General features: G+C 44.3%; 1 protein-coding gene across 6 annotated transcripts in view; it reads left to right on the top strand.

Moving 5' to 3' along the window:
• The window catches only part of BCAS3 (BCAS3 microtubule associated cell migration factor), a 466,426-nt gene that overhangs the window by 51,306 nt on the left and 388,362 nt on the right, over positions 1 to 26,758 (top strand). For all 6 annotated transcript variants that reach the window (XM_082200800.1, XM_082200797.1, XM_082200799.1 and 3 more), the window contains exons 8-9: positions 14,035 to 14,142; positions 15,981 to 16,057. In XM_082200800.1, the coding sequence (XP_082056926.1) occupies positions 14,035 to 14,142; positions 15,981 to 16,057 (185 nt within the window). The remainder of the gene's footprint in view (positions 1 to 14,034; positions 14,143 to 15,980; positions 16,058 to 26,758) is intronic.

The raw sequence follows: 26,758 nt of genomic DNA, 5'->3' as shown, positions 1-26,758 counted from the left end.
GATAAAGGTAAGGGTTTAAGCTAGTGGATGCTGCCCTGCATACTTTGGAGGAGACTGGAATGCAAAGGTAATAGAAGTTGTTTATATGTATATCAGAATAAGGGAGCTTTTAATGTGAAATAAGGATCAATTAAAATAATTCACCTGAATTGCAAATCTCAAATTTGGGGGGGGGGGTTGGTTTGGGGGCTTCATCTTCCTCCTTATAGACATCTGCAGGGATTATCCCCTTCAGACATTAGGTATGGTGTGTTCTGGGACTGTGGGGTCTTGTGGGCAGAAGATCTTGGCTTGTGTGTATAATTAAATAGTTGCTTTCAGAGGTTCTGGAGGCCAAACCTACACCTATATGAATCTCTTTCATCCCCCCCCCCCCGCCCATACCACATTCCTTGCCACAAAAGCAAGTTCCCGCAATAGTTATCTTCCTCCTCTAAGGCAATAGTTTTCAAACAGGGGGTTCCTGGATTTCCTTGGAAGCTTAGCTGGGGAATCCTCCGAACTGCAGATCACTCACGGTGCACAGTCTTCGTGAATTGCAGGGGTTGGACTTCATGACCCTTGGGATCCCTTGCAACTCTACAATTCTATGATTCTGTTAGCTTACCACTGCCCATCTTCCTTTGAGATTTATAGCACTATGGGTATGTAGGGCTTGTGACTTTGATACATGCCTGGTCAGAACCCCATGTGGAAACAAAGCCTTGTGATACGCACCAGAAACTTCTACAAATACACAAGGATTCCTCTGCAAGCAAGTTAGTTTGGAAAAGATTCCCTAGAGGCAGAAAGTTTTAACACCTCTGATTTAAGGTGTTGAGACACTTACTTTTTTCTTATTCTTGCTACAAGTTAAAAGTAAATATTAGTATTTTTAACTGCCATTTTCTTACCTTGGCTGAAACAAACACACACACACACACACACACCTTCGTATTGCTATCGCTCAGCAAGAATTTATATTAACCTTCCTGGTCTTCTGCATATATTTCTCAAATGTTCCTGACCAGAAATAATGGTATTTAATATATGCTGAAGTCCAGCAGAAGAAACATTTAAAAAACTGATTTATAGTTCTCGGCTCTTGGCAGCCTACACAAGAGCCGCGCCAGTTGGGTCTCTTAACGTCTTTTAAGTGGCGCTGCAGAATTGCTGCGTTTCGCCTCTTGCGTTTGCTGGGTAAAAGTTTGGCTGCCAATGGAAGTCTTTCGGGATGAGCTGGAGCCAGCTTTTAGTGGCTGCAAACTTTTAAGCAACCCCACAGCTTTCTGTTAAACTGTGTGGCGTGCAGTTGCCGCTCTTGATGTGCAGAATGCAGCCTTGTTTGTTTGGGGCTTGTTGTTTTGATCCTGTCTAGATTTAAAGTCTTTTTCTGTTATGGCAGTGAGCTTTTGTTTACAGGATGAATTGTAATCCTTTATCTGATTGGCTGGTTGTAGGTTACATTGTGCTGGGGTTTTGTTTATTTTTGCTATTTTGCCCCTTAGGGGGTCTTTGTAGTGGGACTCATCTGGGTGTCCCATCCCATACTCAGCCACAAGCCCAACACTGATCATTCCCAGGAGACGTGAGCTCAACTCCCCCAGCCAGCTAAATGGCTCTCTTGAAGTGCATGTCTGCTCCTTCCGCATTCATGCTGGGGAGCCAGAACCTAGACTGGTGCTTTTTTGTGTGGTGGTGGGGAGGTTGTGTTCTGCAATATGTTACCGACTCAATAATAGCACATTATTGGCAGATTCGTATTGGACCGTCCTCACATCATTCCACTTGGTTAGTTGTTCTGAGATGCTTCCCCACTGTTACTGCATTATTCCTCTTTGGAGGATCACTCTTGATGCTACAACACAACAAAAGCAGGACAAAGTTAGCCTGAGCATTTGTGGCATGCAATGTTGCAAGATTTCAGCAGGAGGTTATGTCACATGCATGGGCTGGAAACAAAGCAATATGCCTGCCCAAAAACCTTTGCAGGTGCCAAAGATATTTAAAGGGAGACCTGGTGTTGCCACATTTTCTTTTTCACTTGAAAGGTCTGGCATAAGACCTCTTTGGAGGTCTTTAAGCAGAGGCTTGACAACCATATGTCAGGAGTGCTCTGATGGTGTTTCCTGCTTGGCAGGGGGTTGGACTCAATGGCCCTTGTGGTCTTTTCCAACTCTATGATTCTATGATAATGAAAATTGTGCTGTAGTGTGTGTGTGTGTGTGTGTGTGTGTGTGTGTGTGGAAGGGGGCACTCAGCCTTTATTTGCTAGATTAAGCATTGCCTGCTCCCAACGGACCATCTGTATAATGTTGTAATTTCAAATACGCTTTCAGCTAATTTAGGGCTCAGGATGCAAAATTCAGCCTTTGAAATGGGGTTGGAGTGAGTGGGATATCATGGATTTAGGATGAAGCTTTCTGAGGGATATAGAAATTCATAAAACCAATAAAGGTTTTTGGGGGGCTTTTTTGGTCGGGTGGAATCCTTTAGTCCATATTAAAACAGACTCATTTATCCAAATATATTAAGTAATGCAAAAATGTGATGGGATTATTACAGCAGTGTCTGGTGACACGTGACTTGTCTCACTGTAGTGGAAAATGAGGCTCACACTAATTTTTTTCAGGTGAGGCAGGCCTTGGTTAAAATGCCAGCTTCTGCTGTGAGAGAAGATGCCACAGGTCACAGAAAGCAGCAGTTGTACATGTGAGTGTGTGTTTATAGCCAAAGGTGCCCTGCTCCAACCTAGAGTAATCCCATCTACTTGAGGGCAGATATTTCTTTTTAAGAGCCGAAGAAGAGCACTGCAGGTGGATCAGGCCCAAGGCCCACCTGTTCCAGCACCCTTTTCTCACAGTGGCAAACAAGATGCCCCCATGGGAAGCTCGTAAACAGGACCTGAGCACAACAGCCATTCTCCCCATCTGTGGCTCCCAGCAACTAGTTTTCAGAGGCATATTGCTCCAAAAATGGCTAGTAGCCATTGATATCCTTCTCCTCCGAAAATATGTCTAATATTATTTTAGAGCCATCCAAGTTGGTTCTTTCTATTCTGGGATGACTACAAAATAAAACTACTGATCTCTTCCCTCTCCTGTATCCCTTTCTGTCCATCTCTTTGCATACCTGGTGTTAAACCAGTTGAGTTTGCTTTTGTGGAGTGCATCTCACAGAAGAAAACATGTTCTGTTCTGTTATATCATGTTATCATGTTATTATTTTTTGATGAAAACGGGGACGCGCTTTGTCTATTAGCTGTTACTCATCTTCATGGTTGTATTTTGGTGGATCTTGGTTAGAGTCCTGGAGATTCTACTGGGGACAAAAGAACAGCAGCTGGCTTATACTATTGTTTGTAATTTTATTATATTGAATGCATCATTGTATAAATCTATACTGGATTTTTGTTGTTACCTATTGTATTTTTTTTTGCTTTGTATTACAAGCTGCTTTGAATGTTCCTTTAGCTGAAAAACAGCATAGAAATATTAGCTCTAACCTAATCCAGTTTCAAGTTGCAATTTCAAGCTAATCTAATTTCACGATGACATGGTTCTTCAACCTTGGGTCCCCAGGAGTTGTTGAACTACAACCCATCTTAGTCAGTGATCAGGGATGAAGGAAGTTGTATTCCAACAAAACATGGGGACCTGAGGCTGGAAAACCTGGTCCTAGTAAATATAGTCTGTGTTCTGAATGCATGGATCCAGTTTTCTGAATGCTTCTTGCAGTTAGATTAGATGCATCCCATTTCCCACAATGGCCCAGTAGATGACTCTGGACAGCCCAGAAATACAGTATGAAAGCTAGAGCCTTCTTCCATGTTTCTCCCCAGCATCTAGTACTCAGACGTATACTGCCTCTGAAGTTGGAGGCTCTCTGTTGTCATTGTGGCTAAATAAGTTTTTCAGATGTTTCCAAGGGCAGCCAAATACCTTGGAAGAGCAGGAGCCAAACAAAGTGCTGTCTTCACCTGGAAGCTGTCTGAAAGCAGCTCCGCTCCCTACACACTGCTTGGCCCTACAGTCAATCCATGTGTCCCCTCTCCCCGTCTTGTGCTCCATCAGCATCTTCTCCACAGACATCTTGCACTGCAGCTGCTTATCCTCAGCTGAGATCAGCAGAGCAAAATACCTGCTCCCTTAATCCAAAGCAGATTCAAATGTGTGATGGGGCAACACTCCTCCCACCATCCAATACTCTCACATGTGGATTTTCTTGTACTGTGCTGGGCTAGTGATGGCCATTCCATATCAGTGACCCTTATTGTAAGTCACCGTTATCCTTCGCAGTTTTTGACTATTACATGGGGGGGGGGGGAACCCAGCTTCTTAGACTCTTGTAGTAACTCTTGGGCAGTGTGTGTGTGTGTGTTTTCCAAATTTCAGTTTCCTAGCTGGTATGGAAGTATTCTGTAACCGTTTTTGGGCGTATCATGTTTCATACATTTCAAGTACAGGATGTCTTTGGATTACACATGTCCCAAATGTCAAAGCTTCCTACCCTGCAATTTCGATATTATGGATGATGTCGGATTTATGGTTCTGACTCTGAACGAACTGTATTTATGGTACGTTTGCCATATGAACCAAACTCTTTATTCAGAAACACCCATCCCCACCCAAACCTGAGGCTTAAAAGTTGAAAAATCCTTTGGTGTTGAGTTGTACAAGAATATATATATCTCCTAAACTTCTCTCTAGCTTGTGGTAGTGATTTTTTTTTTAACAGTATAATCCTATACATGTCTACTCAAAAGTAAGTCTTACTGAGTTCAGTGAGGCTTGCTGCCAGGTGGCATAGGATTGTAGCCACAGTCTCTTTAAAATGCAGCAGCTGCTGCTTGATATTACAGTGGTGCCTCGCAAGATGAAATTAATCCGTTCCGCGAGTCTCTTCGTCTAGCGGTTTTTTCGTCTTGTGAAGCAACCCTATTAGCGGATTAGCGCTATTAGCGGTTTAGCGGCTATTAAAGGCTTAGCGGCTATTAAAGGCTTAGCGGATTAGCGGCTAAAAGGCTATTAGCGGCTTAGCGGCTTAGAAAAGGGGGGGGAGCGAAAAAAATCGGAACACTCGCAAGACGTTTTCGTCTTGCAAAGCAAGCCCATAGGGAAAATCGTCTTGCGAAGCAGCTCAAAAACGGAAAACCCTTTCGTCTAGCGGGTTTTCTGTCTTGCAAGGCATTCGTCTTGCGGGGCACCACTGTATTTTGCTGTTTTGATTATTTTAAGATGCCCAGCAATCTTTGGATGAAGGGTGGTATAAAAATCTAAGTTAAAAAACAAAACAAAACTTCGGTCAAACTTGAACTGGATTAAACTAACTAGTTTGACTCTTTGTTCCAAAATAAACCTAGTTTCGCACCAAGATGTGAACAACCACCACCACTACCACAACTCCTCCATTTTTCTTCATATCACGGTTTTATTGGTCTTTTACAATATTTTCATTGTTAATATTGCATTGGGATATTTCATGAGAATGATTCATAAATGAAGTAAAGACATCAATTGCGTATATGGATCAGAAGAGAAAACATGTATTTTGAAATAATTTTAAATTTGAGTAAGTAATTGAGAGAATGATGTATTAGGAAGCAGTCTGGAACCCAATAACTAGCATGGAAATATAATTGTGGGGTGGAGAGAGTTGCAATGGCAAGCTCTTTTACTTACAAATTGCTTCCCTCAAACCAATTGCTCCAAGCTGCATACGTGACAATAAAAAATACACAATATAATAAAAAAACATGTTAACTGGTTATTCCTCCCCCCCCCAAAAAAATGTGGAAGAATTACTGACTAATCTAGAAGGCTGCAATTGGGTTAGGCATTCACTAGTAAGAACATGGTTCATAGGAATCGCACTCATATTAACCAGGAGCCATCAGGCATTGCTCCCTGTTGGCTGTATGGATGTCAGAGAATTCCAGTGGCAATAGGAACAGAAATTGCTGATTTTCATGCATTTGTCATATGTCCAGAATGGAGTTAAATCCAGCAAATATTAATGGCATTCGCTGTTGTTATTATCAGTCCATGAATGATGCATAATTGGCATATGCCCTCCCCACCATTCGCATTGTGTTTCCTTTGCACTGAAATGAATAGGGTGGAATAATGTAATTTACATAATTAATTACATTTTGCCACAGCGGATAGCGAGTTGAATAATGTAGGAAAGGCAACAGTGCTGCCTGGAAAAATACAGAGTGGAACGGAAAATGTTGCCTTTTCATCCCTATTTGGCTGCTTATCATTTTGCTACTGTGATTTCTCTTTCCTCCTGCTGTCCCACCACCACCATCATCTTCTGTTGCTGCTGCCCTTGACAGACGCATCTCTTGGGTTTATACAGCTGCTATTTGAGGACAGCTCCTCTCCCTCCACATCTGTTTTACAATCATTCCCTCCTCCCTTTTCGTTCTCTTGTGTTGAGCTACAAAGCTATCGAGCAAAAGTTTGGAAGAAGGCACTATCTTTTGTTGCTTTGTGGGTGACTCTCTTTGAAAACCAGGAAAGCTCCTCCTTTGAGGGCAGTATTGGTTCTCCATGACTTATTTTTCTTAGAACCTGGATTGGGTGCTTCTTGCATTGCAGGGGGTTCGACTAGATGACCCTTGGGTCCCTTCCAACTCTATGAATCTATGATTCTTTGTGCCCATTTGACCCTCTCTCTTCAGAGCACGCCCCTTCATTCCCACGATTCTGTGATTCAACCTTCCTCTTCCTTCTCTAAGCTCAGCTGTCATCTCTTAATATCATAAGCTTGTGTCTGTGGATTCCACTGAAAATAACAAAAAAAAGCAGTACTAATTGTTTGAGCCCACAACTGCTTTTATATATGGAGCAAGTTAAAAGTCTGGTTTAGCTGTACCTTGGTTTGTTTCTTTTAAAATTAAAAGCAGGCTGGGGTTTTGTGAAAGACTTTGATATATTTGTCTTTTGATGTTGCTAATTTTTCTATCTTCTGAGGTTCTTTTTCACTCAAAGGACGAAAGATGTGGGGTGTTAGCTGAACAGAACTGTGGTTTGTGCTTATTTGAATAACCAAAGTTGTTGCAGAGCTCACCAGCCAGGGCTTACAAACTTCTTAAATCTCAGGATGTGTATTTTTCTTCTCTTGCATGTTGGAGTACAATCATACAACTGTAGAGTTTGGAGTTTCTACTGGATTTTCGGGTTGTATGTGCATGCAGTAAATAAAAGGTTCCATTGTGGTGCTGGCAGACTCTGGATACCTCCCTTGGGGATAATGCTTTTGTTATGGAGCATAAAGTACACCCACAGTGGAGTGCACCACTATGTATACCTCTGGGGATCTGACCCAAAAGCGTCTGAGTCGCCTGTGAGTCTCAGTTTTGTTTTGGTAGGTCATGACCAACATCTAAAGCCCAATCACTAGAACAGTCATCTTCAATGTTTTCAGACCTGGGGCCCACCTTTAGCCCAAACTTGCATCTGGGCACCAATTTTTAACTTTTTTTTAAAGTTGGTGAGGATGATTCATATTTCTTACTTATCCTTCGCCTTAAGGTCATGGCGTAGGTTACAACAATGTAGAATCAGTTAGAATGATTTACAGTCAGAAGAAGGGTGGAGGATGGACATCTCACATGACACAATGCCAGATATTTGTATGATAGCAGTCCTGTTCCTGCAACCCAACCTGCTGTTGTTGTTGTTGTTTAGTCGTTTAGTCGTGTCCGACTCTTCGTGACCCCATGGACCAGAGCAAGCCAGGCCCTCCTGTCTTCCACTGCCTCCCGCAGTTTGGTCAAACTCATGTTTGTATCTTCGAGAACACTGTCCAACCATCTCGTCCTCTGTCATCCCCTTCTCCTTGTGCCCTCAATCTTTCCCAGCATCAGGGTCTTTTCCAGGGAGTCTTCTCTTCTTATGAGGTGGCCAAAGTATTGGAGCCTCAGCTTCACGATCTGTCCTTCCAGTGAGCACTCAGGGCTGATTTCCTTAAGAATGGATAGGTTTGATCTTCTTGCAGTCCATGGGACTCTCAAGAGTCTCCTCCAGCACCATAATTCAAAAGCATCAATTCTTTGGCAATCAGCCTTCTTTATGGTCCAGCTAGGTCCCAAACTGATCATCAGTATACTAGCAGGTCCCAAACTGAAGATCAGTGACCTAGAGGCCCTAGAGAAACTTCAACATAGAACTAACTATTGATATAGCACCCACACACACCCCGCCCATGTACGCTATTTCTTTTTTTCTTTTTCATTTAAAAACCCAAACTCTTCACTTTTTATGTGGTCAGGGGAAGCAGCTACATAATACTAATGACATACAGCTCTGGGGTGGCAATACTGAGGAAGAATTCTTAGTGACTAAAGGAGAAAATCTAAATTTCTCTCACAGGACATTTTAGATTACTAATAATCAGGCCTTCTGTCTGTCAGTAATACTTCTAGGATACATTCAGAGGGCGCTTTCACACTTTACAAAATCACCCTAGGAGTATAAGAAGGGTCTGTGGGCTTCAATGCCAGATGCTGAGTCCTGTACCAACTGATCTCCTGCCCAATTATTATTGCACTATTAGTATTATTACTACCCTGAGCATTTCCAAGCACATCTTGGATCCATGCTTTCCTGCCGTTATGGTGGGGGCAGAGATGGGCAGCTGTCTAAGAGTCCCAGATTGCTGTGTAGCCATATAATTTGTTGTCTGGCTGGTGGAGACCAGCCAGGTTCAAATATTACAGTTGATTGAATAAAATATTCAGCGGGCTTGCTGTATGATTAAGATGGTGTTCGGTCTTCCTGCACAACATGTCAAGCTTTTCAAAAAAAACCAACCCTCTTCTTAATTTGGACTGTATGTATTCCAGAGCAAATGCCAGGCCTCACTCAGTGGAGGAACATAGGAAGTTGTCTTACAGTTGAGACAGACCATTGGTCCTTCAAGCTTAGGATTGTTTTCACTATCAGCCAGTGGCTCTCCGGGATCTCAAACTGAGTTCTCTCCCAGCACCCCCCTAGAGATGCTAGGGATTGAACCTGGGACCTTGTGCATGTAGAGTAGATGCTCTAGCACTGAGCCTGCTCAGACTCTTTGGCTGGATCAGCTGTCCTCTGGCCTTCCCTTCACCTCTACCCCGAGCTGGGTGGCTTGCAAGGAGAGCCCAGGACACTCTTCTCAGCTGAGGAGAGAAGTGGAGAAATCCCTCCTGCCTGCAGTGTCTGGATCAGCCTTTGTCAACACGGTGTCCTCTTGATGTTGTTGGAGTCCAGCTCCTAAGAGCCATGACCAGCATGGCCTATGGTGAAGGATGATGGGAGTTGTAGTCCAACAACACGCAGAGGGCATTGGGCTGGGGAAGGTGGGTCAGCTGATACTTGCCATCGCCAAGACACACAATCTCCAGCACCCAGCTGAAGCTGCTGCCTGAAATGGTTTGCAGCTAGTGCAAACTGCAGTTTTATACAACCTTCTAAAAAAACAATCTTATGAGATGAGGCTCTGTCCTTGTGGCTCTGTGGAGGATGTACCACATTGTTTATTATATTGCCAATCTTCTTTGTGATGTGAAGTAAATCTCTGGACTTACCTCTTGATCTGAATTACCAGCTGACCTGAGTTGCAACTAACTGACTTAGAGCGACTCTTTTAGCCGTGGGAAGGTTTGCTTTTTGGAAGCTCGAGCCAAAGTTTTACTTGCTCATAATATGATATAAATAAGATTTTATTGCGAATGTTACTTTTTTGCAATCAGGATTCTTTCTCTTCTTTTGTAACCTATGGCTTTAAAACATTAAAGACCACTTGGTTCATTGACTGCTGAAAGAGGGCAGGGTGGGAAGCAAATAGTAATGATATCAGGACAAAGGAGCCAATCATAATGTAGCCAACATAATGCTCTTTTTAGATGAATGTTGAACTCCAGCTCCCATCATCCCTGACCATTGTCCACGCTGGCTGGGGCTGTTGGGGGTTGTAGTCCAGCAACATTTGGAAGACACCATGTTGCCTGCCTCTGGGATAAATTAATGTAGGGGACTGGGGAAACCCAGGGCAGTGCTACCAGTTTTAGAGGCAGTCTTGTGTTCTTTGTGAAGTGGAGCTGTGCCTGCAAAGAAGCAGGGAAATGTAAGTGCATTTGATTTGGTTGTATCCCCTTCAGGGTAAGGTGCATTTTAAATTTCATTCCTGAGACCTGCTGTTAGGCAATCTGGGGCAAAGAATTACCATGTCTTTTCCAAATTACTATTGCTTCCTCCTCCAAGTGAAAGGATTAGGTTTAGTAGCACATGTCTTAAGATTGGGAGCACCTTTTTCTGATTTTGAAAAATAAGTGTTTCCATACCTCCTGCAATTTGTGGTAGGTTTAAAGGAGTTCTGCTGTTTTGTGTCTCAGTGATATATGCACACACTTTGGGGAAATGTCACTTTAAAAAAATACCTTGGTGTGTTTTTCTGGACAAATCCGATAAATATTATGAAAGGTATCTTGTGTTGTTGAGCATCTGCTTTGCATGCAAAAGGTTCCAGGTCCAATCCTTGAAATCTCCATGTAGGGCTGGGAGAAACTCCCATCTGAAACCAAAAAAGAGAGACTGCCACTCAGTGCAGATAGACAGTACTAAGCTAAATGGATCAGTGGTCTGACTGCTTCCTATGTTCCTTAATTCGAAGGAGGGGTTAGTGGAACACAGTGTTTCCCTGACCTACAGCCATTTTGTTAGCCCCCAGGCAGCCAGCTTAAAAAACCCTCAGCAGTTAAAGCTAGAGGCAATCACAGTCCATTATGGTGGCAAAGTCCACACAATTTATTTGTGGAACTCGCAGCCACAAGATGATGTGATGGATCGGCCACTTAGCTTATTAAAAAAGATTAGTATAAGGCAGCTCCCTATGAGTTGTATTCAACTGAAAGAAAATGGGCATGTGTCTTCATTAATTTCAGGGGGTCTGCTCTAAGTAAAGCTATGTTTGTTACAATCCTTTGTTCCTATACACACATGGAAAACATATCTATCACTGGGATACCTAGCCTTTCAGCTCTTCTCCCAAAGATGTTTGCAGTGTGCAGGGAGTTGTTTGTTTGTTTAAAGACTTTAATATATGTATGGGATTTTGTTTAATGATTTTAATGCAGACTTCCTCAACCTTGGCCCTCCAGATGTTTTTGGCCTACAACTCCCATGATCCCTAGCTAGCAGGACCAGTGGTCAGGGATGATGGGAATTGTAGTCTCAACACATGTGGAGGGCCGAGGTTGAGGAAGCCTGCTTTAATGTATGGGAGCTCAGTCATGAGCCCCCTTACATACTCCTGCAGGTTAACAGAAGAACTTAAGAAGAGCCTGCTGGATCAGGCCAATGGCCCATCTAGTCCAGCCTCCTGTTCCCATAATGGCCAACCAGATGTCTGTCGGGAACCGGCAAGCAGGACCCAGCCTCAAGAGCATTCGTCCCTCTTGCGGTTTCCAGCAGTTGTTGCTCAGAAGCATTACTGCTTCCAACCTTGGAGGCAGAACACAGCCATCATGTCTACTAGCAACCAGTCACCCTCTCTTCCTCCATGAATATGCCCAATCCTCTTTTAAAGCCAGCCATAGGGATGGCCACCACTGCCTCCTGTGGGAGGCAAGTTGAAGTATTACCACCCATGCAATCAGCCTTATATCCCTTTTGGGTGCACCCGTAAGCAGTAGCAAACACCTTTTTTGTAATATTTCCTCCCTCTGTTTTAAAATCTGTGTTCTCCTGTTTGTGTGTGTTACACAGCCGACCCTTTTGCGCAGCTTCCTAGAAACAACCAACCTTTCAGTGCACTCTCTTCAGGAGGCGGGGAGGAGAAGGGGGAGAGGAAGGAAAAGGTGTCGCGGGAGTGAAACTGCCAGATCAAAGCCGCTTCTTGGCCTGCAAAATGGCGCCTGCCACTCTCCCTTTCTCCTCTTCCATCCCGGCCTACCCTTTTTCTGTTGAAAGAAAGCTGGCGGCGGCTGCTTCTCTTTTGAATGAACAGCTGGAGAGCCTTATTTATATTAAAATGATAAAAGAGGCACGTGCCGCATATGGATTTTTTGTTGTTGTTGTTAAAACAAACAAGGAGCCTGTTGAAACGACCATGGGCTCTTTGTACTGGGGTTGACATCGGCAGCTGTGCGGTTCAGCTGCTTGTCCGTAAGTCCCATTCCGGCGACGTGTGTGTTTCACAGTGAAATCTCAAAGTTCTTGGCCACCCAGTATCCTCCTGAGTTGTCCATGTGTCAAAACATGGGGGCTGAAAGCTAGACATTACAGAGATCGCTTGGATTGGAGGTGGGGCGGGGGCAGAGAAATGCTGCCAAAAGTAGTAGTTCTCTCCTCTCCCCGGTCTCCTCTTCTCCCTTTCCCAGTAACTTTATAGCAGATGATGTCATCCCGTTGTAAGTTTCCCCCCTCCGCTTCATTGGCTGCTTTCGTTGGCATGGGCGGGGATGTTCACGCAGCAGGATGACATCACACTGTGCAGTTTTAGCTTACCTGATAGGAGAGGGGGAAGACGCACTGGGCCACTGACGTCAGGGCCACCTTGTGACCATCATAATCAGTGGTGCGGTTAGGTAACTTTAGACCCTGGACTGAATGGTCTTCTGTAATGAGAGCCCTTTTACTGGTTAAGTGCATTCATTGACTGGTAATGTGTATTTGCTTCAAAATATGATCAACTGATCCTCTTGCATGTGGGCCCACTCCTGCTCACGCTGCCAAGCACTGCAGGGCCCCTGGTCTCTGCCCTAAGCCCCCACTCTGATGTGGGCCCTGTAGTTCATAATGTGCAGTTTCAGCCCAAATCTCCAGAACATGACACCATGTCTTGGTGTCATGTTGGTTTCATATGTGCACATGTCTTACCATGTTTGCTGCATTGTTTTTGTAAGCCAGCTTGCAAATTTCATAATGATAATACTATATTTTTCAAAACACATAAAACTATGCAGCTTGAATAGTTATAGTTTCTCTTACTTTTCTTAATTTAGTCTGCATTTTTAATCCTTTCTAACAAAAATAATGCAATTGATGCAAACTTTGTTAGTATGGGGAGCTGCAGGAAGCTATGGGGAAGCACTGAACTGCTGTTGGGCTGCAAATCAGATCTCTCTCCCATCCCCCAAATCTGGCGTCTAAGCCACTGTATGTGCCCTATTATTACAGTGGTACCTCTGGTTACAGACGCTTCAGGTTAGAGACGCTGCAGGTTACAGACTCCACTAACCCAGAAATAGTACCTTGGGTTAAGAACTTTGCTTCAGGATGAGAACAGAAATCGTGCTCCGGCGGCGCAGCAGCAGCAGGAGGCCCCATTAGCTAAAGTGGTGCTTCAGGTTAAGAACAGTTTCAGGTTAAGAACGGACCTCCGGAATGAATTAAGTTCTTAACCCGAGGTACCACTGTATTATTATTATTGGTAGCATTCTGCAGATTGCTACATTCAGTCATTTTTCTGCTCTTCTGGGGAATCATATCATTCTGACTGTTATATATTCAAATGCATTTTGTTTGTTTATTTTATTTTCCTAGATTTATGTACTGCTTAATCAATAAATAAATCTCGTAAGTGGTTTACATAAAATGGCATGAAATGCTCTTTTAAGAATAACAATAGAAGCAGACTTTGAAACAGTAAACATAATAAAATTATCAAAATCTAGATAAAACCAACAGTTAAAAAACCAAAACAAATGTACGTAATAAAATGACATGTTTGGGTAGCCTTGTCTAAGCAAAAATGTTTTTAGCAAGTGTCAGAAATTATATAGAGAAGGGGCCTACCCAATATCAACTGGCAGGGAGTTCTAGAGCATAGGCGCTGCCACACTAAATGATCCATTTCTCGCAAATGTGGAAAGAACAGTACATGGTACTTGTCAAAGGGCTAGTTCCGCAGGTTGAAGCTGCTGAGCAGCCACACATGGGCCAAGCGATCCTTCAGATAAACTGCTTGGAAGTTGCTGTGGGCTTTGTATCCTAATCATAACTCCTTGAATTTGCTAGCTGGCCTAAATATGCTAGCCAACCCTGTGTTTTTTCTGATGTCTTTCAGCACCAGCCCTCCTTACTGTTGCGTGGACCTCCATTCTTTGCGAACTGGTGAAATGGTAAAATCCATACAGTTCAAAACGCCCATTTATGACCTGCACTGCAACAAAAGGTAAGCCCTTTTATCTTTGGATACTTTGCTCCATCCAGCCCCCAACCCACTTTGCCATTTATATTTCATTTTGCTGTCCATCATTGCCTTCCATGGGAGCAGCTTGGACCAAATGCAGGCTTTTAAGTAGTTATAAGCTGCACATCTGAGCCATGGGTCAGAGGCAGGCCAACAGAGGCAGGCCATGGGGGGAGGCAGGCCAACAAAGACTCCCCCAAAGATCTCAGTGATCAGGCAGGGTTATAAGGGACGAGGCAGTCCTTAAGGTATCCTAGACCCAAGTTGTTAAGGCCCTTGTAAATCAACACAAGTTCCTTAAATTTCGCCCAGTAACATATGGGCAGCCGGTGCAAGCTTTTAATCACCTGAGTTATGTGCTGCTGCAGCCAGTAGCCTCACTGCAGGATTTTGCACCAGCTGGAGCTGATTCCATGTGTGGTGTCTACTACAGAGATCTAAAATGGCTTCCCAGCTGCTGTCCCCTTGAAATTTTTGTTTTGTTGTCATCGTCCTTGTGCTTCATGTCCTGATAATCATTTTAAGTGATTCATTACATAAACCCTATCCCACCCCCCTCCTCTTAATTCCATTGTATGGAGGGTGTGGGGAGGGGAACGGGGGACACACAAAACACTTTCAGCAAATACGGCACGGCTGTTACGCCCGGCAGATTTGCAATAAAAACCAGCAATGTGATTATTTTTGAGGATGAAACACTTTTTAGATTAATATGCTGTGTGGTAGTGATGGATTTTCATTTTGAGTCACCGGGGGGGAAAGGATGCTTTTAAAAAAATAAATGTAAATTGCAGCAGGCATAACCTTGGTTTTATTAAAGAGGTACAGACCCTCTTGTGTTTTTCTGGCATCTCACAGGTGGAAAAGGCACACACTACATTTGCAGTTCCTGCATTCTCACACCCAGGATTGCTACCTGAGGTTTTTTTTTCTCTCTCTCTCTCTCACACACACACACCCCATCCCAAATAACTCAATCTGGTATTGGCCACAGAATTCAGCTTCTGTTCCTGCAGTGCCTGCTCCCTAAAATATGTTAGCAGCTTCATAACCAGCATTGCTCAGGAATTCTAAGAAACCAACAAACAAAAAATTGAGGTAGTCTTTCCTTCAAGTCAGTGCAGTTTTGAAAGGTTCAGTCTGCCATTTGATGCAAAATGGCACCCACCTTTATATCCAAATATAGACAAAAACTTGCTCCTTGATCTCAGGAACTATCGTACAGAATTTGGTTATGGCGTCTTAAGAGGGGTTCAGATGCATAGAGAACAGACAACTTTCAATAATCTAGTGATTATCATAATTATAGTGACACACAGATACCGCTTTACAAACACAGTGCATTTCCCTGGAAGTGGCTCGTTAGGCAAGTATTCATGTAATAAGTCAATGATTTCCGTTGATTCCTATGTGAAATTTTCTGATTGTTTCCAACCATGGAATTTTGATGCCAGCATGGGGGAAGGGGAGATGGGAAAACCTAGAGAAAATGCTCTCTGATTTGTCCAATCACTCCATCTTCCTCCCTCAACCGATCAGCAAAAGGCAAACAAGGAAGTAAAAATTGCTTTCTGTTCAGATATTTGAACCTGTGGTTATATTTTGAAGTTTGGGTAATGATTCTTTGTGTTCGGATAAGTGAATTTTTGCATAGTGAGCATTTGTAAAGCAGGACTAGTATTTATTATTATTATTATTATTATTATTATTATTATTATTATTATTATTATTATACCCTATAGAAAGCAGAATGTCTAAATCCCACCATTTCAGTTTTTAGTATCTTGATATTTCATTGTTGTTTTGTTTTTCGCTCCCAGGATCCTTGTTGTCGTCTTACAGGAGAAAATTGCTGCCTTTGACAGCTGTACCTTCACCAAAAAGTTCTTTGTCACAAGTAAGCATCCTGTTGAGCTCTGTTTCCCCTCCTCTTCTTCCTGAATGGTTGTGGTCGAATCAAACGCAACTTGATCAGACTTGCTACCTGGTTTAGGTGACCTCCTTAAAAACAGAGTTCTGTTTCCATGGTGGCCAAATCTGGGAGCTATTGTCGATCTGTTGGGGACCCAGTACTTGTAAAACCAAGGGGCATGACAATGGGATTTCTCCTGCACAAGCCCCTTTGAAAGGTATAAAATGGAGGTGACCCCCCCCCCCCATGATGCTGGACTCAAATTCCCATCGGCCTCAGGTGGCATGAAGGGCCACAGGTTCATAATTCCTGGTAGGAGAGTTTTGCGAGAGAAGTGTGCTCTTACACAGTGCCAAACCATCCCCATTGGATTATTCCTGTTTGCTTTTTCTGGCACCCAACCTGTTGACAATCCTCATCCTACTGCTGTAGGAATTAAAACGTGTGTTCAAAGTGTTGCTCCCAGATTTCTTCTGGTTTGAAATGGTTTTCTAATGGGATAATAGTTGCTTATTCAATGGGACGTGTGCAAAAGGGATGCCATTAAGGAAGTGCACAATCTTTCCTCTAGTATTTCAGACCACATATGATATTCCTCAAGTAAACTCATATCGGGCTAGAGATATCTTTTTCAAGGTTTGTAAAACATGGATGTTTAGAGAATGTTTGCTTCCATATAATCGCTTTGTTTGACGATGCAGAAATGACAACTTTTTACAGGTAAGCTTGGTTACCCCCGGCAGCAGGAACTTACTGGCGATGACCCTTTGAACTTCTCTGATCAGAAATACACCAGCGTTACTTAGTTGGCACTTCTGTTAACTTGCCTTGGTTGTAGATGGTTGGGAGTTGCTATTTCAGATTGTTTCCTGTTTTATACTGACTTGGCATTATTGGTCTATTCTTGTTTTTAAAACTATTTTCTACTGCAAGGCAAAAAGGTTGTGCCAGGGCACACTTTTTTAAAATTTTATTTATTAGTTCAATAAATTTCTGTTCCACTCTTCATCATAAATAACCCCAGGGCAGTTTACACATATAAAATGCATTCCTAAAATTATAGAATATGATATAACAGTTGTGGGGAACCTTTGGCCTACCAGATGTGGCCGAACTACAACTTCCATCATTCCTGGCCATTGACCATGCTTGCTGGTGCTGATGGGAGTTGTAGTTCAGCAGCATCTGGAGGGCCAAAGGTTCCCCTGCATGGGCTATATAGCAAATGAAGACCAGTACTAAAATCCATACCAAGCAACAGCAGAAAGCAGTTATATTTGACCAGCATTCATTATCTACCTTCAAGTGCCTTGGGGAAGAAAGATGTTTTCAACTGGTGGAGAAAGATATACAATGTACACACTTGTCATATTTCTAATGGGAGGGAATTCTATACCTGGTGTGCCACCACAGAAAAGGCCCACAGTTAATGACTGATGTACCCCAGAAATGCTGGCAGGACCCCTAGAAGGGTCTCTTTTGCAGATTTTAGGGCCCAGCCAGATTGATATAGGGAGAGGCACTTCTCTGAGTACTTAGGTGCAAAGTTGTTCAGGTTTTTTATATAACAACAGCATGAATACAGCTCAGTCATATGCATATTACAAGTGCAACTCTTGTAAAACTGACATTATATGGTTGCAAAAAGTATGTGCCAGCTTCCTTGAACTGTCTTCAAGGATGGCCCCCTCCCAGCTTATTACAGCAATAAAAATAGAAGGTTATTAGAGAATGAGTTATTCTGGCCAAACCATCTCGGTCCAGGAATGGCTATAGCTGGCAAACCATAGCTGGAGAAAAATGTAATGCATATCACAGATGCCACATGTACTGGATCTAGTACAGGCATGGGCCAACTCAGCCCTCCAGATGTTTTGGGACTACAACTTCCACCATCCCTAGCTAACAGGACCAGTGGTCAGGAATGATAGGAGTTGTAGTCCCAAAACATCTGGAGGGCTGAGTTTGCCTATGCCTGATCTAGTAGCTTCCCCTCCCCAACTACAAACCTCCTTTAAAAGGGAGGTCATCCATATTAGGAGCAGATCATCTTCCTGAATCCTGGGCATGTGAACTGCACCTCCTCAGGATTCCATCTCAGTTGGTTGACTCTCATCCAGCCCATTACTGCCTCCAGTCCAGCAGCAGCAGCAGCAGCAGCAGCAGCAGCAGCAGCACGGCCTCCCCTGATTCTGCTGACAAGGAGAAATAGAGCTGGTTGTCATCCACACATTGATGACAGTATGCTCCAAATCCCTGGATGACCTCACCCAGTGGATGATAAAGAGCATGGGGAATAAGATGAAACCGTGGCAGACTCCACTGCACAGGTGTCAGGTGGTTGAGAACTATTGTGTCATCAGAGGGGCTGCAGCATCCCATGTTGCTTCTAAATCCATCAGAGCAGGAATCTGCAGTGCTGATTTCTCCACCACCTCTGCCCCCAGCTGCAGTGACATCATTCTAAAGCAGAAAGCAATGACACATTGGGATTCCTTGATGCTGCCCACACCACAACTGATGGTTGAAACCCCCCTCCCAACAATATTTATTTTAATAGCCTTGTAAACAAGCCTACACATGTTCTAAGCCTGTAGATTTTTTACTAGCCTGCTAAGGGGTTAGTGGCCTACAACTCTGGGCTGACCGTGGAATAGGATAAGGCCCCCTCTTCTGCAGCCAGCATAGAAATGCAAGCAATTAGTCTCTAAGCAGACTAGTAAAATAATTTGTATTCTGCCAAGGGGGCTGTCAGAAGGACAGATGGATTGCTGTGTCCATAGGCGGACCTTGGACATGAGGCAAGGTGAGGTGAATGCCTTGGTTGGCAGGATACACAAGAGCAGCAGATCCTGTCTCCAAGAAATGTATTGTCTGCTGCAACACTCTTCTTGGAGGCCACATCTGCTTCCTCCTTGGTAGCTCCACCACAATTCTACCTCTAGACAAATAGGAGGCACCGCTGGTCTCCTCCCACCCCTAAGGAGAAAATGGCAAGGGCTGCGCTTTGGGGTCTCCTGGGTTCTTCAACCACCTTCAACCGTTGGGTAAGGATGACTTGATTCCAAGCCTGTGTTCCCAGTGTAGAACTTCACTCCCTGCTTCTTTACTTGCCAATGAGAGGCAACATTTTGTGCGTTCGCCTCAGGTGCCAAAACGTCTTGGGCTAGCCCTAGCTCTGTGCACCCTTAGCCAGCTTGCTGCATTTCTATGCTCCATTTCCAGACAGCACAGAAATCAAGCGGACTGGTTAGGGAGACAGAAATCAGCCCTGCTCACTTGCCTGCCTGGAATTCTGTGTCACCTATGATGTTCACATGAGTTGGTTCTAGAGATGGGGGAGAAATTAGATTCAGCTGGCATTTATAGACGAGGTTCCCGGATTCGCAGTTTCTGAAGCAATCCACAAACCAAAGTGACAATCATACTTTGAAGTCCACACTTCTCTGAATTTTGTTGTGCTGTTCTCACGCCTAGTAATGAGTTCAAAAATAAATATACTAGGGAAAAGTGTGAGTAGAAATGCGTGTATTAGGGGAAATGTTGATGGGTTTTCATGAGGACTTAAAAAACAACAACACCTCGTGTTGAAATGTGCAAAACTGATGATTGAAAAAAGATAAATTGGAATGGACAGATTTGCCTGTCCCTAGTTGGTTCTGTATTAACTAGACTGAAGCGTACCTCCAGTTCTGAAAGGGGAAAAGAACGAATGTGCACCAAGTTTGAGGAGGGTGCGCTGCTTCTTTTATTTATGCTTTGAGCCTCCTTGAGGACACCACTGGAAAAGTAGGCTACATGTTTGTAAATAAATAAATCCGTGCATGAATTAGCGCCCACATTTGCATGTCCCTGTCTCGTTCTGTGGGGAAACAAAGGGCATCTGAAGGAGGAGAGGAACTGAGGTCTACCCTGACAGAAGTCCTAACTTCAGTTTGTGTAAGCAGAAATCTGTCTTTTGCCCCAGATGTTAAATGTAAACTTTTCTGACCTTTTGAAGAGGATGAACTAGGCTAGCCTTAATGTATATTTGTTTGCTTATCGTGGTCCCCTCCCTGCATGCTGAAACACAAGCTTACTTTAGAAGTAGGTTTGGTTGTCCTTAAAAGGAAAAATATAGCTAAATAAGCTTTGGATTTAATGGCAGGAGGGGGGGTGGAAATGCCTTGAATTTACTTAGTCTTTGCATTACATTGTTTTGCTCTTTGTGTGTGTGTTTAAAGCTTAAAACAGCTTCCCTTTCTTCAAAGTGGGGAAAAACAGCATTCGTGGAGTAATCTGAAAGTTACCAATAGGTGTCAGTTTCTCCCCACATCATGGCCTTGAGATAACCGAGGGATCCGCTTTCCCGTTTGCTGAAGCCAAAGCAGCAGGGAAACTAGCCTTGATTTCAAGGCATTACATGGTTCTTCCATGGCTGCTAATAACATTTTCTGAATTAAAGTGTGAAATCAGATCTGTATGGGGTACTTCCTTTCCTGCCCCCTCAGATTTTGTGGGGAAATAAAATCCCTTCCTGATTTTATTGCCTTACTTTCTTAGTCTTTTCCTCCACCCCCTGCCCCAAAGTAAGTTGTACATAATCAGATCTCTAAAAACTTCTGAACAGCGTAGAGTTTGAAAGGCCATCTATCTAGCCTTTAGGCATGGAGGCCCACCCACCCATTTACTAACTCACACCCCTGCCCCCTGGCAACACGATGGCTATATTTTATATCCAGTTTCGGAGACAGTGCGCTGCCGAATTCCAGTTGCGGGGATTGCAAACAAGAGGGTGCGGATGTGTTGATCTGTCAATTTTGCTTTCTCTCAGGTTTTTTGCCCCCCATTTCCCCAATCTTAACGTCAGCTTGCCATATTTTTGGCTTCAGGTTGCAGTATAGCTCAGTCGGCAAAGACCAGGAGGCTCTTAACCTCAGGGCCATGGATTCAAGCCCCATGCTGGGCAAAAGATTCCTGCATTGCAGGGGGTTGGACTAGGCGATGCTCATGGCCCCTTCCAACTATGATTCTATTGTTTTCTCATGAAAATCCACCAGCATTTTAACTACTTACTTCTCCAAATACAGTCGTACCTTGGCTGTCAAATGCCTTGGTACTCGTACCTTTCGGCTCCCGATCGATCGAAACCCGGAAGTGAATGTTCTGGTTTTTGAATTTTTGGGGGGACCTGAACATCCGATGGGGGGGGGTGTTCCACGACTTCTGATTGGCTGCAGGAGCTTCCTGCAGCCAACCAGAAGCCGTGCTTTGGTTTCCGAATGTTTTGGAAGTCGAACGGACTGCCGGAACGGATTCCGTTCAACTTCCAAGGTACGACTGTGTATACCCATTTTCTGTTTGCAGATTTGCCTCACGTGCAGATATTTGTTAAGCAGCATCCCTAATGTAATTCCTTTTATAAAATGTTATTTTCAACAGTAGATGCCAGTGTATGCACTCTTCCCCATAATCTAGCTCAGTCTTGTCTACACTGACTGGTAGTGGCTCTCCAGGGTTTCAGGCAGGGGTCTCCCTCGCAACCCTACCTGGAGATGCCGGGGATGGAACCTGGGACCATCTGCATGCAAGGCAGATGCTCTACCAATGAGCTACAGACCGTGTGTGTGTGTGTGTGCGTGTGTGTGCAAGTAGAACTTCCTGAACCTTTAGAAAGGAAAACTCTAGGGTGGTGGTGGGGGGGGTAACTGTACCAAACTTGGATATGGGTGCCTCAAATTATAACCAGTTTGTGACTAACTCTCCTTCAAAAGTTTCAGATTTTAGCATTAAACTTCCAGGTTTTAAAAACTTTTTTTTAAAAATGACATATATGCTTATGGTCTGAGCTGGAGGTCCCCCCCCCCCAAAAAAAAAACTTTTCTTTATTGTAGTTGAATCAGGAATTCTTAAGCCTGTTTAAAAAAACAACACAACCCTGAGAGCTCATTTGATTTTTGTAGTCTGTGTTCAAGGGGACCGATAGATGCTGACAGTTTGATGTGGTGGCAATGTGGCACAGTCACCAAGAATTGCTGTTGTTTGACCTGAAGAGCAGATTTCTGAAGTCTCCCACTTGCTTTAGCTATGGATTTCCATCGTTGGGGTGGGGTGGAGAATAGAAGGGGCTCTATCCGTACGAGATGCTGAGCTGCAGTCTTGGCACACATCCAGACATTGACAAGGCTGTGGTACCACATCAAGCAACACTAACTCAGTGCTAGAGCAGCTGCTTTGTTTGCAGAAAGCCCCTGGTTCAATCCTTGGCATCTTCCAGGAGAGATGTCTTGTCTGAAACCCTGGAGAGCCCCTGCCAATCAGTGTAGACAACACTGAACTAGATGGACCAGTGGTCTGACTTGGTATAAGGCAGCTTTGTACATTCCTTTGATGGAGATGTTCCTACCTGGAGAAGTCAGGAACAGAATATTTTCCATGCAAAGTATTCCGTCTGCCACTGAGCTCTGGCCTTTCTTCTCAAAAGCTTCAAGTCCTTGTGGTTCTGAATGAATGATTAATTAAAAGAGGGACATAGGCAGCTGAATAAAAGATAAAATAAAAGAGGAACGCAGAGTCAGACTACTGGTCCACCTAACACAGGACTCTGGGGTTTCAAGCAGGAGACATTCCCAGCCCTACCAGGAGATGCTAGATATCGAATGTGGGACCTTCTGCACGCAAAGCATATGTTCTGCCCTTAAGGGGGGGTGTTACTAGATGGGGTGGCCACCCGACAAGACTTGATCCCGTGGCTTTAAGGCAAGAAGTCAATTGCCTTAACCCTCTCTGACTGCCTGTTGTTAATTTATGGTGCTCTTTGCCTATTCTTCCTCTGCCGCTTAATGGTCCTCTGAAGAACATCCCATTTCCCCCGCGGTGATTGGGATGGCTGGAGGAAGTGGGGAAGAGGCACAGGGACACATTTATCAAAAGTAAATAAACGGCTGTTTGGTGCATCAGTTTCCTGCTATGACAGCTCCGGCGCTTCTGCCAACTACTCATCCTAGAAGGGGGGGAGGGTGACTCTTCTCCCCCCGGAAGAGACCAGGCGATTGGGACATGGTGATACGGCAGCAGTGGCTCTGTGTCCAACAGCCAGTGCCGGCCCCACTTTCCCCCGACTCTTGTCAACCTCACATTGATGATGTGCTCTTGGTCTCCGGGGAGGAAGACGATGGCTGAAGCCATTATCTGGCACCAAGTTTCTATTGATGCGATACATCTGAGTCCCCAAAGAGGCTCTTTTCTTAGAGAATTTAGTCAGTCTGCTTACTGTGTTCTATATTTTTTTTAAAAAAACATGATGATTCTGCTCTTGATATGTCAAGATTGTGCAGTCCCATGGTTTATTAATGCAAGACTGGTGCCGGACTTTTGTGTGTGGCCGTTAGCAAGACCCCGCTGTGAGTCTCTCCCCCCCCCCAAATGTCCTGCGCCAAAGATGTCTCAAGAATTCATGCTGCTCACACTGAGAACCACTGTTTTGAATTCAACACCTTACCTTGAATTGTGCCTATTGCCATCATAGAAGCCTAGGGAGCTGTCCTGTGCCTAACTAGGTCAGTATTGCCTCCTCTGACTGGCAGCAGGTCTCCCAGGGGGCATTCCTAGCTCTACCTGAGGAGGCCAGGGATTGAAGCTGAGACTTAAGCATGCAAAGCAGATGCCCCACCACTGAGCTACTGTCTGTGCCCTGAAAACAAAGTAAGAGTCTAGTCCTCATGGCTTTAAATATAGGGCTGACTCAAGAACATTAGAAGCTGCCTTATAAAGAGTCGCACCCATGGTCCATCTAGCTCAGTATTCTCTGCATGGATTGGCAGCAACTCTCCAGGGTTTCATTTTTTTATATATAAAATTTTTATTGGTTTTTCACAGTTTTTTTGAACACAAACATTACACAATACAAACAAGCAAACACATAAACAAACATGTATAATTTCAAATCCTTTTTTCTTAAACCTTACTTCACCGACTTCCCCATACCTCCCCTTTCTGCATCCCAATTTCCAAATTTGTTGCAGCAAATCCTGCCCCTTGGTTTTATCAAATTTTCCCTTATTCTTTTCTTTTACTTAATCTTTTACAGCTGTAATCCCCTTTTTTCTAAAACTTCAACATTTTAGCATTCCTTAATTTTACAATGTTTCTTAAGATATATTTTAAATTTCTTCCAGTCTTCCTCCGCCGTCTCTTTCCCCTGGTCACGGATTCTGCCAGTCATTTCAGCCAGTCCCATGTAGTCTATCACCTATCACCTTCATCTGCTAAACTCTCCAGGGTTTCAGATGGAGAGCCCTCCCAGCCCAGCCCTACGTGGAGGTGCTGGGGATTGAACCTGAGACCTTGTACGAGGAAAGCCACTGAGCTACAACCCTCCTCTGTAAACCCCCAAGGCTCAGGTATAGCATGCTCTTTTATGGAGCCAGCATCCTTCAGTAGCTGAGCAGTTGCATGTGAACGCTGTTTTTTTGGATGCCTCCCTGAAAGGAAGACAGAGCGCTTCTGCTGGCTGGCCTGCTCGGAATTAAAAACCTTACCAGAGACGGAATAGTTTGCCTTTTAAAGTTTGGCCCGTCTTGCAGGGGTGAATGTTGTTGCAGCTTCCCGGTGCAGCTGTCTTTGATTAGGAAACCACTTTAAACTCCACTTGCCCTGTTCGTTTTGAGTTTTGAAAGGCTTTGTCACAGGCAGCCAGGCGGTTGGAGCATGTCTACACGCTGAGCGCGCCCTCTCTGCTTCTAACACGGTTTTCTAGACATGGAAACACTCCTTGGCAAAAAATAATAATACACACAATACACTTCCCCCCTGAATTAAGGTTGGAGGTGTTCCTGCACCTGGAAAGGTTTGCTTCTAGAAAGCATGAGAGTAAGAATTGGCTTTCGCCAGGGTAGTGCAATACACACACACATATCTCAGGGGTTGCCTTTGGCTGGTCATCAGACCAAAGCCCGTGGCGCTTACTTAAGGCCAGAACTCTTGCCTGAAGCACAGCAAGACCAGGCCGGACTCCAGCATGATCCTAGAATTGTATAATTGAAAGCGATCCCAGGGGTCATTTAGTCCAACCCCCTGCAATTCAGGAATAACCATTTGGTTGCATCTGTAACATACATTTAAAATGCATTCTCTCCCACCCCATACACCTCAAGGAAACATGGGAACTGTAGTTTGTTAAGGGTGCTTGGAAGTGTAGCTAAACTCCCATGATTCTTTGGGAGGTAGGTGTAAATATGCCTTAAATGTATGGTGTCTGACCAGTGTACCTGTAACAAAAAGTTACAGTGCATCCTTATATCATAGCAGGAATCCTCCTGTTCAGGGTTGCTTTCAGTGATACCCTTCTCCAGGTTACACCATCCTGGTCCTCTCCTTTCTGACAGTTCTGTAGCTGTTGCATGTGCTCAGTCCTCTTTGAGCCATTTTGCTGCTGTTTGCCGCCTTAGGCTTTATTTTTATTTTTTTAAGTACTCTTGTAGACTTTGACTCCCCTGAAGGGGATTCTCAAACAGATCTCTGTCTGCTCTGCTTCCTTTATGATGTGTCTAGCCTCTTAGGGAAGTGGTGAGGAACGTAGGAGCTGACCCCTAGGGACCAAGGTTGCTTTGGCTCTCCAATAAAATATTTGAGGGGGCTAGCCCCCCACAAATTTGAAAGGAATTCCCATTCATATGGTGTGTGTGTGCGCGCGCTACATCATGTGATTGTGCAGGGCAGGGCTCACCTGGACTCTACCAATATTTTACTAAAATTGGCACCCCTGGTGAGGACTCTCAGACTTGGGAGCTGATTGTGGTGTTCCGGGCCTCTCCATCTCTACCCCAAGACTCCCTATACACCATCGCCCTCCTAGGCCACAGCCACCTGGCCTTGCTGCACAGTAGTTTTCTACAGTAAGAGTTGCAGCCATTGCCCAGCCCACCTCTGGCCCTGCTCACCACTGGCATGTGGCCCCAGGGAACCTACTCACAAGGGGAAGTGGCCCTCTGGCTGAAAAAGGGTTCCCCGCCCCTGCTTAGGGAGAAGAGGAGTTATAAGAGGCTGAAAAGGAAGAAGACAGGGGCTTGCTCTAATGCGCCACCCCCAAAGACAATGTTATGGGGGGTGGGGGAGAATGCTACTGGGGTAGAGGTGATCTAAGGCACAAGAAAGTCCCTGGCCAATAGTCCCTGGTGTCTCCAGCCCCAAGGATCCCAATTGGCAGGGCTGAGAAAGACTGTCTGCCTGAGACCCTGATGAGCCAAGTAGATAATCTTGGGGCTAGATGAGGGTGGCTGGGCGTTCAGGAGAATGTTTGGATGAAGTCTCTCAGACTTTGGCTTCGTCTGGTTCTCATAATGCCCTTGCCAAAACTGCACCAGGAATTAAGGGTCTCCTCTTGGCAGGGTCCGGGTTGGAGCCCTTGGGGAGGAGGTCAAGGGCAGATCTAAACAAGAGGAAGTCTTCAGAACAATGGAAGATGCGACAGCTCTGGGAGAGTGGTGGCATTTCTATACAGCTTTTCATCTCCAAGGGGATTCTGTAAACACATTTGCAAGCTATATTACTTCATAGTCTTTATAAACAAGTTTAATTTATCCCTTTCTTTTTGGAGGAACAAACAAAATATTAGTTGAAAGGATTCGGCAATTTGTTTTTTTCTGTCTCCTGGGAATAAACAGTGTCATGCAACAAAAGCGTCCCCTCCTATCCTTTATTTACCCT

Source organism: Podarcis vaucheri (assembly GCF_965113315.1).
Source record: "Podarcis vaucheri genome assembly, chromosome: 15".
Lineage (NCBI taxonomy): Eukaryota > Metazoa > Chordata > Lepidosauria > Squamata > Lacertidae > Podarcis > Podarcis vaucheri.
The sequence above is the reverse complement of the archived record's forward strand: the minus strand, read 5'-3'. Positions and strand labels throughout refer to the sequence as shown.